The sequence below is a fragment of the Phyllobates terribilis genome, unplaced genomic scaffold (assembly GCF_046119375.1).
Source record: "Phyllobates terribilis strain yellow unplaced genomic scaffold, ASM4611937v1 Scaffold_13__5_contigs__length_258822181, whole genome shotgun sequence".
Classification (NCBI taxonomy): Eukaryota; Metazoa; Chordata; class Amphibia; order Anura; family Dendrobatidae; genus Phyllobates; species Phyllobates terribilis.
This window is the reverse complement of record NW_027362773.1, coordinates 29,880,457-29,897,956: the sequence shown is the minus strand read 5'-3', so window position 1 is coordinate 29,897,956 and position 17,500 is coordinate 29,880,457. Positions and strand designations below refer to the sequence as shown.

General features: G+C 40.9%; 1 protein-coding gene across 9 annotated transcripts in view; it reads right to left on the bottom strand.

Annotated features, from left to right (window-relative positions):
- Positions 1-17,500, bottom strand: part of PPP6R3 (protein phosphatase 6 regulatory subunit 3) — a 93,694-nt gene that overhangs the window by 54,733 nt on the left and 21,461 nt on the right. For 6 of the 9 annotated variants that reach the window (XM_073658020.1, XM_073658021.1, XM_073658023.1 and 3 more), the window contains exons 2-4: positions 11,334-11,453; positions 8,952-9,088; positions 1,259-1,491 (exon numbers count right to left, since the gene is read on the bottom strand). In XM_073658020.1, coding sequence (XP_073514121.1) covers positions 1,259-1,491; positions 8,952-8,963 — 245 coding nt within the window. In that variant the 5' untranslated portion in view covers positions 8,964-9,088; positions 11,334-11,453. Of the gene's footprint in view, positions 1-1,258; positions 1,492-8,951; positions 9,089-11,333; positions 11,454-17,500 lie in introns of those variants that run through there. The other 3 variants (XM_073658022.1, XM_073658027.1, XM_073658028.1) reach the window with 3 other exon arrangements.

Below are 17,500 nucleotides of genomic sequence, written 5' to 3'. Positions count from 1 at the left end.
CTTACCTGGTACCAAAAATAGGAGAGACCCCAAGCGTAATGATTAGGTTACACAAGGCTAAACATTCTTTAGTGCAACATGAAAAGCACTAAAAAGGTGCAAGTTTATTATATGAGGGGGCTTATGACATTAAATATCAACAGGACATCTAGCTATTCTATCATCTATTCTGACAGTTCTGGCTGTGAATTTACTGTACTTGGCTGATGAAATTTTGGGTTTTCTTTGAAAAAAGTGTGAGTAAAAAAAAATCAAGCGGCATACACATGGTCCGTGTGCCATCCAATTTTTTCTCTCGCACCCATAGACTTTAATTTTAGAGTCTCGTCCGATATACATGGTCACTCGCAGCATGCTGCAATTTTTTCCTCAGCCCAATTATAGCGGAGGAGAAACTAGCAGATGATCACTGCCACATTAACATGGGTGAGAGTGCAATGCAAACTTTTATCATATTGCACTCGGTGTATTTATATGCAGATGTGAGCGAGCCCCAGGACTTCAGATTAATAAGTGACAGGCTTTGATTTACTGAAATATGGCAGTGTCAAATAAATAAAAGATTAAGTACGAAACTGGCTTGCTGAAATTCAGTTTTGAGACACTAGAGGTTCAAAATAAATAAAATCACCCATAAATATGTGGCTGTCCATGTAAATATGAAATACACAAAAACCTAAAGGATCAAAATAGTTCAGTTTATTGAAATTACAAAAAGTAACCTTTTTGGTGGCTTCAGGATAATTATGAACAAATAGGGCAATTATGTGTTTTTCGGCTTGTATGCCTTTAGATATTCTATTGCACACATTTCACATATTTATTATTAAACACTATTTTCTGACCTCTCTGCGTAACTAGTAATGATTTGTCTCCATTGCCACTTTCCCATTTGTCATTAAAATGCATATATGTATTTTTTTTAAAAAAAAAACTAGCACCACCTAGTGGCAGGTTGAGTGTATTCCCTTTGTATTGAGCTCTAATACCACAGGTCATCTATCGCCATCTAGTGGCTCTTACCAGTACTATTACCACAACATCTGCCAGGCCTGTGCAATCTTCATTGTATTGCAAAATAGCACTTTTCACATATTTCTGTAACACCATCCTTTGAACAGTCTCCATCTATGGATTTATATTTTACTGAACTATTCTGATCCATGTTTTTTGTGTATAGGCGATATTATGTGATTGGTTGTCTGACCCCCAAAAAAAAACACTTAATAACAGTCACTATACAAGATCACAATCTTACTTGTAGCGAATCTTTTCGTCCATGTCTTGTGGAGGTTCTTCAGTGATGAAAGTCACCAGATCTTCCAAACATTCAGATTTTAATAAAAACTCCACAAGTTTACGATTCTGGGCCTTGCACTCTTGCAAAATGTCCTCCTCATCCATAAGCTCCTTTAGGGTCACCTCATCTCTTTCTAAGAGGGTGTCTATGTGAGATGAAGAATGCAGGTCGAACTTCCAAAACATACTTGGCTGATGAGAAAAAGTTACATTTCAACATCTCAAATACAGACCATGTAGTTGCCTCAATCTAATATAGAGGTGAGAACCAAGATGCTGGCAAAGTCTCTGAGAAAGTAGATTACACACAGGTGGGGCCAATGGGAAGAAAGGCAAAAGATTAACTGTAATAGATCAGTTGGTTGCTCATACGGTGTGCACAATGACTGCCTTTATGCACAGTAAGATCTATTATGCCATACTATACCGCTATGGAAAACCCGTAAGTGTGAACCAGACAGATTTCATCTCAAACATGAAAATTAAGGGGAAAATCTCCAGAATATGGCACCTTACTGCGTCTCCCTCCATTCTGCTCCCATCAACATCCAGAGGGCCAACGAGTGGGTGCTGCAACCAATCCATGGTGACTGATCAACTGCAGTGTTCACAGCATTTTTCCACTCAAAAATGTGAACTCTGCAGCTGATCAGCAGCTGCCGACTGGCTGCAGTGCTCATGTGATGCCCCCACCAGATGCTGATTGCATTACAATCAATTGTTTTTCACTCCCTGGACTCATTAATAGTGGTAGTCCAGTGGTGGACAATCCATCCAACACTAGCAATAAAATAAGCAAGCACCACTGAATTTACAGGAATTTCTTTATATAAACAAAAAAAGCCTTTGTTCAGAAGCACAAAATTGACCCAGTGTGATTGCTGTAATCTTGATGTCCAGATTACGTTCTATGCTTCCAACTAGTGCTTCTCCAGGTGGGAGCTGTACTTCTGTAACATCACAAGCTGGAGACTTATACCTATGGCACAAGGCTTTAAGAAAGAACATTTAGTCTTTACATAAAATATCAAAATTGAGAATTAATAAATCCAGAATCCAAGACATTTAGTCTTATGTATTTTGGATACGAATTGTAATGACGTAACGGTTGGTCACTAGTGTTGAGCGATACCTTCCGATATCAGGAAATATCGGATCGGATTGGATCGGGCCGATACTCAAAAAGTATCGGATATCGCCGATTCTGATACCGGAAACCAATGCAAGTCAATGGGACACAAACATCGTAATGAAAATAAACCCTTTCTTTCCTTGTAGGTTAATTCTACATGAAGGAAAACAACTAACAATAATGTAGAATGTATTGGGGGAGGTGGTTGCAAAAAAAAAAAAAAAAATCGATGGTAACAGTGCTCACAGTGAAACATGAAAAGCCGGCAATTCAGCAGCGGCATACACCAGTACCCGACAATTTAGAACAGAAAGAATAGAGCTTCACACAGATTATAGATAGAAACATGTCAGTCACATATATATGAAGTACAGTGATAGTGTTGTTTACTGTACTTGTCATTTAGTGCAAAGGATTTATTTAAAAAAATATTAGTGTTTTCATGCACCGTCTCTTTAAAAAAGCCGGCCGGCAATTCAGCATCTGTACCCGACAATTTAGAACAGAAAGATAGAGCATCACACATAGATTAGATAGATAGAAACATGTCAGTCACATATATATGAAGTACAGTGACAGTGTTTGTTACTGTACTTGTCATTTAGTGTTAAAATAAAGGATTTATAAAAAAAAAAAAAACTGGAGTGGGGTTCCCCGTAATTTTAGTCTCTAGCGGAGGTTAAGCAGACGGCTGGGGCAGATGTTTGAAGCCTGGGAAGGGGGTAATACCCACGGAGCTTCCCAGGCTACTAATATCAGCCCCCAGCTGAATACCTAGCCTTTACTAGCTATTAAAATGGAGGACCCCCCCAAAAAAATGACGTGGGGTCCCCCCTAATTTAATAGCTAGCAAAGGCTAGGCATACAGCTGGGGGCTGACATTAATAGCCCAGGAAGGGTGCCATGAATATTGGCCCCCTCCCAGGCTAGAAACACCAGCCCTCAGCCGTCCCAGAAATGGCGCATCCATAGGATGCGCCAATTCTGGCACTTAGCCTCGCTCTTCCCACTGCCCTGTAGCGGTGGCAGTGGGGTAATAGGGTTGGGGTTGATGTCAGCTTATAATGCCAGCTGACATCAAGCCTAGGTTAGTAATGGAGAGGCGTCTATAAGACACCCCCATTACTAACCCCATAGTCAAAGTAAAAAAAAAAAACCACAAACACCCAGAATAAATTCCTTTAATTGAAATAAAGACACAATTCTTTATTGTTCTAAATTAAACCATACTTACCATCACGCCCATTCCAGCTGAAGCCAACGATCTCCTGCAATAAAAGAAAAATAATAAAGCAACATCATCCTTACCTTTCCATGGTTCCCAGGGCAGCTTCAGCTCTGCTACATCGAGATGACAGGCTGGACCGCAGCAGAACGCTGCCATCCAGCCTGTCATCCCGCAGACACTGAGAAGCGCAGGCTTGCTTGCGCTCCTCAGTGTCTGGCTGTGACGGCATCCAGATGAGCCGACAATGAACTCAGCTCACCTCATGCACGTCACTGACAGCGTGGGAGAATTCTCCTGCACATGCGGTGAGCGTGAGAGAATTCTCCTGCTGAAGCGCTGAGCGCAGGAGAATTTTCCCACACTGTCAGTGACGTGCATGAGGTGAGCTGAGTTCACTGGACATGACCTCGGCTCATCTGGATGCAGTCACAGCCAGACACTGAGGAGCGCAAGCATGCCTGCTCTTCTCAGTGTCTGCGGGTTGACAGGCAGGATGGCAGCTTTCTGCTGCGGTCCAGCCTGTCATCTCGATGTAGCAGAGCTGGAGCTGTCCTGGGAACCATCGAAAGGTAAGGATGATGTTGCTTTATTATTTTTCTTTTATTGCAGGAGATCGTTGGCTTCAGCTGGAATGGGCGTGATGGTAAGTATGGTTTAATTTAGAACAATAAAGAATTGTGTCTTTATTTCAATTAAAGGAATTTATTCTGGGTGTTTGTGTTTTTTTGTAACTTTGACTATGGGGTTAGTAATGGGGGTGTCTTATAGACGCCTCTCCATTACTAACCTGGGCTTGAAGTCAGCTGGCATTATAAGCTGACATCAACCCCAACCCTATTACCCCCTGCCACCGCTACAGGGCAGTGGGAAGAGCGAGGCTAAGTGCCAGAATTGGCGCATCCTATGGATGCGCCATTTCTGGGGCGGCTGACAGCTGGTGTTTCTAGCCTGGGAGGGGGCTAATATTCATGGCACCCTTCCTGGGCTATTAATATCAGCCCCCAGCTGTCTGCCTAGCCTTTGCTAACTATTAAAATAGGGGGGACCCCACGTCATTTTTTGGGGGGTCCCCCATTTTAATAGCTAGTAAAGGCTAGGTATTCTGCTGGGGGCTGATATTAGTAGCCTGGGAAGCTCCGTGGGTATTACCCCTTCCCAGGCTTCAAACATCTGCCCCAGCAATCTGCTTAACCTCCGCTAGAGACTAAAATTACGAGGAAGGCCACGCCAATTTTTTTTTTTAATAAATCCTTTATTTTAACACTAAATGACAAGTACAGTAACCAACACTGTCACTGTACATCTAATCTATGTGTGATGCTCTATCTTTCTGTCATAAATTGTCGGGTACCGCTGCTGAATTGCCGGCCGGCTTTTTTAAAGAGACGGTGCATGAAAACACTATTATTTTTTTAAATAAATCCTTTACACTAAATGACAAGTACAGTAAGCAACACTATCACTGTACTTATTATATATGTGACTGACATGTTTCTATTTAATCTATGTGTGAAGCTCGATTCTTTCTGTTCTAAATTGTTGGGTACCGGTATATGCCGCTGATGAATTGCCGGCTTTACATGTTTCACTGTGAGCACTGTTCCCATCGATTTGGGCAACCACTGTAATGCCACAACCACCATGGCTGTGGCATTAACGTCTTAAAAAAATATTAATTCCTGCTATTCCATTTAATTGTAATGTAAGGGAGATAATGTATTGTCAGCGCATGAGCAGGAGAATTCTCTCACGCTGGGATGGCATTCTGATGACAGGCTGGATCGCAGCTGAGCGCTGCCATCCAGCTTGTCATCCTTCAGAGACCCTGCAGAGCGCAGGCATTATGTGAACTTCCGATTCCGGTATTCGATCTTGTAAAAGTATCGGAACTCCGTATCGGAACTCCGATACAGCGAATATTGGTCGATACCCGATATTTCAGTATCGGAATGCTCAACACTATTGGTCACTATTGAGACATAGATTTGCACACTTTGTGAATATTGTCAGAGGGGAAGGCTGTAGGGGACGACATGAATGGTTGAGGGTATGAACAGTGCCAGTTTCTCCATAAGCCATGCCCGCTGCAGAGTAAGCATCAAAAGCAAAGCATCCAAAGTTAGAGAGACCACCATTAGACATGACGTTATGATTTGATATGTATATTTAAAACACCGTACTATGCATCCATCTCCCAGTTATGAATAAATGGGGCCACAAGACACAGTCCAATACCCCAACTCATCAGTTTTCGCCTGAATTCTGGTATAAAATGGTTACAAATTTGTGACTTTTTACGTCAGTCCCATCTAGCTCTGCCAAATGTTGGTAAATTTGCAGGATCTTAGCCCCGAGAGTGCGTGGCCAAGCACAGCTGATATTCATAATTACTGCTGAATACATTTCTCCCGATGGTGCATGGCAGCTAAAAGATGCACATCCCTCTTTGTGAATTTGGCACATCTCACTCCAGCACATCGGTCATCAAGGCTGGAATACAAATTCCCAGGGTTTATGACACCAGAGCCTGTGTGTCACCAGAGCCTGTGTGTCACCAGAGCCTGTGTGTCACCAGAGCCTGTGTGTCACCAGAGCCTGTGTGTCACCAGAGCCTGTGTGTCAGCGTTTGGGAATAGATGAGAGCGGAAAGAAAGAAAAATATAGGCCCATAAATAAAGCTAGGTTAGTGCTCCCTTGAACACTGGATTTATCTGTTGGACATTTTGGAAGTCAAGCCAATGTACCCCCATGAAATGATCCATTGGATCCACATAACTGAATAGTCAAAATTACTGGGAACTCATGTCAATGACTCACACAAAGACAAGTGACAAGACAAGCAGATGGTTTCTAGTAGATTAGACACCTTAAAAAAAATATTTATCTCTAAAGTAACTCCTTAATGGCAAGCCAAATAAATACGGTGACCCACACAATGGCAGTGCCAAGCAACAGCTTTAAAAGCAACAACATTGAGATGGGCATGTCGAAAACATACACAATGTGCCTTTTCTGACCCTCACCAGATGCTTTGCCTGAAAGAAAGTTAACTCTCAATTATTTTTTTTGAATAATTTTGTTCAGAAAGGAAAGCTATGACACTTTGTAAATTACTATGAGGGGATTTGTCCTCATTCCTAAAAAAAAAAAATAAATAAAAAAAAATTAATAATAATACCAGACACAAACACACAGTATATAATCCACACCCCCGTTTTTCCTTGGGTCTACTTAACCCGCTTTCAGGTACATTTGGAGCACAGATGATGGCAGTGACCGGTCAGCACCCTTGTGCTTATCAGAACAATCTCCTGCAGCAGCTTATCCCCAGACTTATGAGATACATGTGCTGAGCCTTTCACTGCCATCATCTGTACTGCAAATGTAGCTATAGGCAGGCAAATACACTGAAAAAAGCAGGGGTCAGCATGTCACATACTTTTTTTTGTTTGTTTTTTTACATACAGGAATGAAGACAAATTCCCTAATAAAAGGATTTGCAAAGTTTCATAGATTTCCATACTGGACCAAATAAAAGAAAAAAAAATGATAGTAATTTAATATAGCAAATAGTTTAATATAGCTTTATTTCCACTGTGGAGACGCTGCAGGAAAATTGAACACTCAAGCATCAGACATCCGTGAAACAAGATCAGAGCATGACTGATGCACGGACAGGACGCAGATCCCCTGACCAGAGCTTGCCAGCCTCATAGGCACAAAGTGGCCGTTGAGCTGGAGACAGGAGACCCATGGCCAGTCAGTACATCACTGTTCATACATAGACTTGTTTACTGTATTTCTGAATGAGGCTTTAAAACAAAAAAAAGTTTCCCAAAAGGTTTACAACTAATCCAAGTAGAGGGACACGTGGTGATCTGCTTACTGTCAATGAACCCACTCTGACAGGCGTTGCCCATTACACTCAGATTGACAATCTATCCAAAGGGTAAGCAGTCCATATAAGTTTGGGAGGGCAACGCTTGGCATCCTGACTAGTGATGAGAGCGTGTGCCTCATTAACCCTTTCGGCGAGCATGCTTGGGTGCGCACCGAGTATTTTGGCGTGCTCGGCATTTCATTCATTGTCGCCGCACCTGCAAATGTCACAGCTGTCTAACATGAAATGCCGAACACGCCAAAATACTCGGCGAGCACCCAAGCATGTTCGCTGAAAGGGTTAATGAGGCACTCATCATTAGTCCTGACCATTCAGTCGTAAGCAATTACAGGAGCAGATGGACGTAAACAGAGGGACCACAACAGCTTCGTATACATTTTACATACATAACCCCAACTAAGTTGGGGGTTTCTGTTGGAATCCCAGAAAAACAAGATCCCGATGGGAGCAATTCACTTCAGTGAGGCTGACAGTAAGTAAATGCTGTCTGGCCTCTGGCCTGGCAGTATTTGGCTTTTTCAGACATGCATGAAAACATGGTCTGTAATGTTTTTATGCATGTCTGAAAAAGAACAAATCCTGCTTGGATAAAGGCCAGACATGTCCACAGTGCCTCATTGAAGTGAATGGCTCCATCAGGGTTCCCAATGGAATCCGGTTTCTTTGCAATTCAGACAAACCTCGAAGTGATGCTCAGCGGGGAACACTACATTAGTACCAATCTAGCTTAAAGTAGCTCCAGAGAGGGATTACTACACACCAGAAACTAAAAATAAGGAGACAACAAATAAAAGCAAATGGAGTCCAGATAAATATCACTTGTACTGAAAACAGAAGTACACCCCATAAGCCTGTCTTTACACCATGTAATCAAGCTGCATTTTATTGCTGCAATTTTCTATAATGGAGGTAAAAACACTGATTTTACAGTTTTCAGAACATTGCAGCAAAAAAAAAAAACAAACAAACAAAACAAACCGCACAATTGCATTGTGTGAACATGGTCTAAAAGTTATCAGGTTGAGCGGTGCCTTCCATACTTAGAGATGAGGAGACATTGGCGACTTTTATAGGAAACATAGGCAACATGTACAACACTGTCCGCCCCTCTGCAGAATCAGCGTCTCTATCAATTATATCACATATCACAAAGCAAAAGCGGTTGGTTATGCATCAGCAGGTAGGACAATTACAGCAATTGGGAAACGTTAGCGATTCAAAGAGTTGCAGAAATTTTGAGTAATATTCAGTTATTAATATGCAGCTAGGAAAAGAACGATTGTGAAGTACCTAAATTACAGGATGCAAACAAGTCAGTCATGTATTCACCATCTACATATAATGAAATATGCACAAATATAAGAAACATAAAATGAAAAAACTGCTCGTACTGCTGCAAACATGTTACTGTGAAAGGTCAGAATGATTCTCCGAGGCAAGATGACATTAGGGGGTTCTCATTCATTCAACGGGGGCAGGTGGAGGCAAAGAAGATTAGTCCATCAAATTCCAACTGATAGCTGGGTCCCTTGGAATAAGGAAAAACAAGACTGTGAAAAGAGGCACGATGAAAAAGGTACCAGATCTTTATAAAGTGAATCTTCACTCAGAAGCTACAACCACCAGTTACTTGGGAATTGTTTGTACAGCAATTTCTTAATGCAGAGAGTCAAAAATTTCAACAAGCACATAAGAAAAAAAAATTCAAATAAATCTGTTAATTTCTGCATAGTTAAAAACTACACAGTAAAAGGAAATAGTTAACCGGATATTAGAATACCTGCATACCCATGTACCATATGAGGTTTTCAATGCCGCAGCGCTTCAGAGCCAAACAAATGGCTGAGATCATACAGCCAGTGTCTGATGCATGCTGTCCAGGGATCAGCTGTCAGGTTCCCTTTAATAATGCAACAAAAGGGGTGGGTAGGGGTGTTTGTATTATATTGTGTGCTTGTTCAAATTGTGGACTCTTTACCATGAAGTTAGGATGCTGAACCGGGCAAGTGGCTGGACTTATCACAACTTCTTAATTCAACCGGATAGCTGAGAATTGTAAAGGCACTTTTGAAACCAAAGTTTTTAGAGACAAAGCAGCTAAAATTAAGTTACAATGCAAAAGGGCTGAATTAAAAAGGTTTTATTGCACTTTTTCTACAGCATCTCCACTGTATCAAACAACCCCTGTATAATCCGACCCCACAGTCAGAGGCAGAGTATGAGGTCAGCTTAATGTGCTCAAAGTGGGGAAATGTCTTCCATGTCCTCAATGTCTCACACCTATAGACTAAGGTTTACACTGCACTGTTAAGCGAGCGCTGACTGGCGACATGTTTGGCGGTAGTTTGCTGGTCATTCAGTGCACATCTGATGTGGCATAGATCTGTAAAGACTGATCAGTGCGCATAGCCTGCCATAATTCTTGGGGGTGCGAGTCCTGTTTACACAGGATGACACGATACCAAAAACAATGATCTTTTGGGCAAACCAAAAAGATCTTTACAATGGAGGAACATGTATTTTGCGCATTTGGAACAAAATCTACTGCAGTTTAAAAGGAGAGTTTTCAGTAATGAAGGTACATGAGGAAACTGCTGTATAAACCATTACAAACTGGTAAGAAAAGAAGCTACAAAAGTGAAGCTTAGATTAAAGGAAACCTGTCAGGAGAAGTTTCTACCTAAAACGATAAAGGTTTGGCAGCATAAGTGCTGTTACCCTGAGTAAATCGATACCTCGTGTAGAAAGCAAGCGCTGAAGTTAGACACAAATCAGCTGGAAGTGCATTGGGTGTATCAAAGCACTTCCAGCTCTCAGGCCCCCACTCCTTTGTCATGCTGGGTGCCCATCTGCGGAATTTGACTGACAAATCAGCCCCAACCATACTGAACTTGTGCAAGGGTGGGCAGATGACAAAAGTTGGACTGTTCCATTAAATGCAGGCGCTTGGGAAGAAATAAATAGCGAAGGCCGGAGAGTTGCAAGTGCTTTGTCACGCCCCAATGCACTTGCAGTGAATTAGCATATATCTTTGACGACTGATTTTTCCATAATGGTAGAGAATTCCAGCAAGTATTGATTTACTCATGTAATAGTGCCCATACACCCTTACCTATAGTTTTATGTAGAAGGTCCTCCCATTAACATATTCCACAATATCCACAGAATAGATGAGAACATGATTGTTGGGGTTTTGGCTGCAGAGACCGGGAGGCCCAAAGTCACTCATGGAACATATGCAATGGTCGCACATGCTCACTACAACTTTATCCACACGGGACTGGGATCTCAACAACCATACAGTTATCAACCATCCTGTAGTTAGGTAGTATAGGCTTATGGGACAACTTTAAAATTTACTGGTAATCCAGAGCAGAGTATTCAGTGCCAGTATAGTATTTCCCCTAGGCGTTAAATACGGGGACACAAAAATCATGAATGATTGTACCCAAGGAAGTAGCATCACCTGGTTACTATACACAATTAAAATGCAATGAATATGGAGTTACATGTATAGGAATGGAAACTGGTTAATGCATGGAAAAGAGAACATACTATGAAAGGATGTGCAGAGCGGTGGCAAGCACTGCCATTTATTTTTAGCCAGCAACCATAATAAGGGGAAAGATTGCTGCATTAACATACCAGCCGCTAAGATATTTGTATATATTATATGCCTCTATAGCTGTAGTTTAAAAACAGTTCACCTCCTCCCTTAAAAAAAAAAAAAAAAAAAAAAAGAAGTATATAATACAGGATATTTCTTTTCTTACCTGTTAAAATTAGCTAAAAATGTTAAGAAAATAAAACAATTCTTAGTTGCTTCAACTTCTGGCCCATTACAGGGTGTCCCGACTACATTAAAAAGAAATCTGTACAGAAGCCTCTTCTGCCTAAACAAGAAAAGAGAAAAGAATTATTTCCATACAGCATCCATTACCCAAATACAATATACTTGATGAAAACACTTTGCTTCAACATACATACAGGTAGTATGCGCGATCCCAACTGCTTAACCTCTTTGATGCTATAGTCAATAGGGACAGTGGAATCTAAGGCATCTGACAGAGGGAATGTCATTGCCCTCCTCCCTGTAGTACCATCATGGGGTGCCATGGCAAATCAGCAGCCTTAAAATGCATAGTATCCTTTTTTTTTGCATTTTGCCATGTATAGAATTGCACAAAAAAAAAGTACACCCTCCAAACCCACTTGGTCTGGACGCTGAGCGCTTTCCAGCATCATATGGTAAACCTACAGAGAAGATGCACTGCGAATGGATCATATATCAATCATTTAATGGCTTTTCTACAACAAGCAAGACCAGGTCATACTGGGACAGGTCACCCACCCATAGATGAAATCTATTTTGGATATCCGTACACTGCAATTCTTTAGGAGACTTAATTTGAGTATTGTAGTGTAGGATTGCCTGTAAGTGTTGAAATGAAATACAGCCGATTAGGATCTGCCCAATAAATTCAAATGGCAGGTATCAGGGATCAGTAGTAGACCCCCTGCTGTCATGGCAGCCCACCAGCAACAAGTGCGCCATGGTGGGGAAAATGGGGCTATAGAGGGTCAACTCTGATCCCTGCCTTTACACCAGGGTATCAGCTACGAAAAGCTGCTATCAGTAAGATGGGGCTTATTAGCTGCAAGCTAAAGCCAATACAATTTTAACTACAGGTCACCGCTTTTCCCCATTGCTTCGTTTACAATACAGTACCTCTAGGTATTTATATACAGCCATCTCTATAAAAGCTTGTGCACACGATCATAGAAATCAGACAAGTGCTATCTGTTTTGACGGATAACACTTATCCCCATGTTATACTATGGGGCAGTGCACATGTTCAATTCTCCCTTGAACAGACTTGGAGCGAAAACAAAACACAAGTTGAATGCGATTATCTGATTACATGCGGCCATTCATATCTAAGCGCACATAGGGGGAAAAAAAAAACAAAAAAAAAAAAAAAAAAAAAAAACAGATCACACTAGGATGACATCTGAGTGCAGTCTGATTTTCACAGACTGACAGAATGGAGAATTTTTTTTTGTATTGTTGACATCTGAGAAAATCAGATCAGCATAAAAGTCAGCCCAATTCTCTCAGATGAGTGAAAACCGGTTGTGTGACCCTAGCCTTCATGTTGGGCCTCATTTAGATGTCTGTTTTTTTCCCTCTGCATGCTAAAAACCAGGCCGATTTTACTAAAAAATTGCTTCTGCTATCCATCAAAGCATTAAAAACCAGGCAGCATACATATGGCATCTGTGTCCTGCCCATGACTGTCACGGACAGATACACTCAAAGGTTATTTTGGATCAGGGACTTGGATCACAAAACTGACAGGTCTCAGTTATTTTTCAGCTGACAAATGTTCCATAAAAAAATAAGTATAAACAAGAACTTGCACACAACACCATAGACTAATGAATCATGTAACTGTGGGAAGTCCAGGTGGAACACGCACACGAGAAATGGACCACTAAGAGGCTTAAGCTTGTTCTTACGAGTCCGTATCATGCGTCCTGTGCTTTGTAATACCGGCACCACAGCAGGAATCCTGAGCCAAGATTAACACGGCAGTGTGCGGTTGAAACACATCGCTCATTCTCCTTGAATTATGCCTAGTGCCATGCTGTTATTAGCATTTGTCAAACTACGTTTTTATACAAAAAATTGCCATATTTTTTCTGGAGCTGGAACGCAATCTTCTTCTTTGCCATTTGATGAGTCTGATCAGGACGGAGTTCCGTGCAACCGACTGATTCTGACTGGTGAGCTGACTCTTAACCCCTTCGTGACCGGACTAATTTTTTGAAATCTGACCAGTGTCATTTTATGCAGTAATAACTCTGGAACACTTCAACATATCCAATTGATTTTGAGACTGATACTTAATGGTAAATTTAGGTTGATATTTTTATAAATAAAACACAAAACATCAGAAATTTGACAAAAATGTTTTAAAAATTGAACTTTTCAAACTTTGAATGACGATCCCTTTAATCCCAATAGTCCTACCACACAAAAACATTAACAATATTTCCCTCATGTCTGCTTTACATCAGCACCATTTGTAAAGTGTTTTATTTTGTTCGCATTTTAGAAGGTTTAAAAAATGTAACAATTTTTCATTTTTTCAAGGAAATTTACAAAACTTATTTTTATAGGGACCTGTTCAGTTTTGAAGAGACTTTGGGGGTCCTATATGTTGGAGACCACCCAAAAGTGATACCATTTTAAAACAGCACCCCTCAACGTATTTAAAATTACTTTCAGGTAGTTCATTAACCCTTCTGGTTATTTTCAGGAAGTAATGGAAAGTGGCATGACAAGAATGAAAAAGTTTATTTTTACCACCTAAATTTTGACAACCTTTGAAAAGGCCGCTATAGCCGGCAGACTAAGGCCTCTGCCGTTACCCACCATGACAAACATCAGGACCACACAATCAAGATCTCAGGGTGCCGATGAGGTTAAAGAGGGAGCCCCCACACAATTAACTATTTAGATTCTGTAGTCACTATTGACAGCATAATCTAAGGGGTTGAACGTCCATGGTCTGTGCCAATACTGATCATGGCTGATGCAGCAAGTTGTCAGCTCTAATGTACAGGTGACAATACCAGGATAGTCACCAGTCGGGGAACGCTAGTCTCTTGTATCGCAGGTCAGTAAAAAAACCAAACAAAAACAAAACAACGTCTATTGGTCACTGAGGGGTTAATTTTGCAGAAAAACAAACAATCAACTTCCTCAGGTTTTGGCACCAAAACATGATACCAGCATTTTTTGTTGCGTTTTTGCACCTACCCATTGCTTTCTATGAGTGAAAAACACTGAAAGAAGTGACATGATGCATTTTGCAAAAACGCAGCTCTTTACCAAAACAGTCAAGATAAAAAAGCCAAGTTGTGTGCATGAGATTTCTGAAATCTGAGACTTTGCTGGCACTGTAAAACACAGCTTAATATTTGCATGAAAAGAGAAAAAAAAAAAACGCTGCAAAAACGCAACATGTGAACATAGCCTGTTAGTGTAGTGTCAGGGTGTTAATATACTCACCGATCGCAGTCTTCTCTGGTATTCAGCGCTGTTCCCCCTCTTCTTCTGGAGCACATGATGGCAATTTAGTCTCTTATCACACCGAGCTCCATATGACCTGGAAACTGCTTTTACAATGTAATCCTATGGAGCGTCAGAACGAAGCTCCATAGGTTTACATTGTAAAAGGCTTCAGCACTCAGAGTGCTGTGTGATAAAGATACTTTGAATTGTTGAATGGCGCTTGGAGAGTACATTAAGGCTATGTGCCCACGATGCAGAAATGCTCCGGATTTTTCCTGAGCGTTTCTGCATCTCCCTGGCAGAAAAAAAATGCATGCGGATTGTACATGCGGTTTTTAAGCCAGGGACATGCCTTTGTCATGTGTTTTGCACATGCGATTTCTGCATGCGGGTTATCAAGCGATTTTAGCATCACTTGGAAAGTGCTTGACAACTTGGTCACACTATATAAATCCATGCAATCGGCATGGATTTTTTTATAGTGTGACCAAGTTAGTTAAAAAAAAAACAAACAAAAAAAAACATATACTCACCTTCCGATGGCCCCTGGTCTCCTTCTCCGATGCGTCTGGTCTCCCGTGGTAGTGTAAAAGGACCTTCCATGACTGAATGACGTCATAGAAGGTCCTTTTATACCACCGCGAGCCACAACGTACCGGATAGAAGAGAGCAGGCCATCAGAAGGTGAGTATAATGTGCCTTTTTTTTTTTTTTTTTTTTTTTACAGGTACTATGGTACCCGGGTCTGGATGAGTCTCCTCTTCTCCAGACCCAGGTACCATCCGCACATTGAATCGCTTAATATCCGCCTGTGCACATGTAGTCATGCAGATATTAAGCAATTCAATGCAAGTCAATGGCGGAGAAAACGCCGCGATTACGCAAAATAATTGGTAGTGTTGCGTATTTTTCCACAATGATAATCCGCAGCAAATATTTCTGCAGCATGTGCACAGCACATCCGGATCATCGGGGAACATGGCAGACCTACTAACAAGTTTTTTTTTTTTTTTAGTGGGCACACAGCCTAACACTATCTAAAATTACAGAGGATAAGGAAGAAAAAATAAAATAGGCGTGCCTGAAGTAAGTCTTCCTAGAGTCACCTGTGCCTCATGGATTCCCTATAGATTTTACTGGCTGGATCATATTTTCAAAGCGGAGGAGAACAGGATATGCTCCGAGTCTTACGGAACGGAAACAGGGGCCTGTTTTTAAAACGGATGTGTGTCTGGCTCAATGAAACTCTGGGTCACTGTGCTGTTCAAGAAAAAAAATAAATAACTGCACTAAGACATGTGAATAATGTATGGATCAGCAGCACCATAGCCAATACCAGGAATTGCCATCTTAGCACAGACCATATAATATGGACATGCAGGTACAGCCTTAGGGCTCACTCTCACTGCCATATAAAATCAGGCGAGCAATTTAAAAAAAAAAAAAAAAAAAAAAAAAAATGTGGCTAGCACTCGGACTAATGTTATTCAATTGAGTAGTGCTGATGACCAATTTTTTTTCCACTGAATCTGTGTGAGAAAAAAAAAAATGCAGCATGCAGCGATTTCAGTCTGAAACTCGCCCATTCAAGTGCATTGCAATTCTGAAACTCTAAATGGTCCTGTAAATGATTAATAACTGCTAATGTAAAAAAACTGATTGCACACAGATGGCAAGTGAGGGGGAAAAAAATCATCCTACTTTTCTAGATGAAAATCAGAACGATTTTTATTTTTATTATTTTTTTTTTTTTATACACTCGTGTGACCCTAGCCTTATTCTTAAGTCTGCACAGAAAAGATTTGCAACAGATTTTCCAAAATCTCATCCATACTGGAGAAAAACGGCAGAATAAATTGAACAGCACTGTAAACTTGCCAGCAGCAGCCTGTCATTTAGTGCTGCGGATTGTCACTGAGGATTTCTCCCTTTACAAACGTACAGAAGGAAATCTGGTTCAAATCGGAACCATTTGTGGATTTTGAAGTAGCAGAAATGATCACATAGATGTACCCAAAATGTACACCCAGTGGTAAGCACTGAAAGAATCTTTAAATATTGGAAGAACATTTGGGTACAGCTATAGAATCACCAAAATCAATATTTTTGAGAAAAAAAAAAAAAAAGAAACCTGACATCACTTCTTAATGTGAAGCAATGGAAGTCAACCAAATTCTGACTCTAAAGACAAAAATCACACAGGAGTAGGTGTTCGGTATGAAAACAGTTTTAGGTTCGCTTCTGTGAAGCCAGTAGGGCAGGCTACACATTTACCGAGCGTTGTTCTTATTGATATTCACTTCACGTTTATCATATATGTGTCAGTGACTGGAATCACATGCTCTTACCACTCATGGAGTGAGCTGAACCTTGTGACTTATGCCAATATTTGGATGTGGGTTATTGTGCTTGTTCCATCTCTTCTAATAATGGATTTGTTAAGAAAATTATTATTTTACATTATTGTATACATGTTTCAGGATGCAGCCATCAAATGTGTTCGCAAAACAAAACTATCGTTAAACCAACTGTGCTTCGGTATGCAAAACAAAAACATACAGGAGATTAATGAAATGTTCATATGCAGAGTTTTTTTCTGCAGCCAAAACCGAATAGTTTGCAGACTCCATATATAGAGCCCTCAAGAGCCAGAAGAGCAGAATCCCCCCTCAATTGACCCAAACTTGGAAATTATGCCCCTCTGGGAATTCATCCTCAGGTGTGGTGAGGATTTTGACCCCATGGGTGTTTTCCAGAAACAAGCAGCAGTGGATGTTGCACAGTGAAGACACAAATCTGCTAGTGTAGTGCCTGTACATTGTGCCCAGCTCATGCTTCTGGAAAAACAAACCCAGTGGG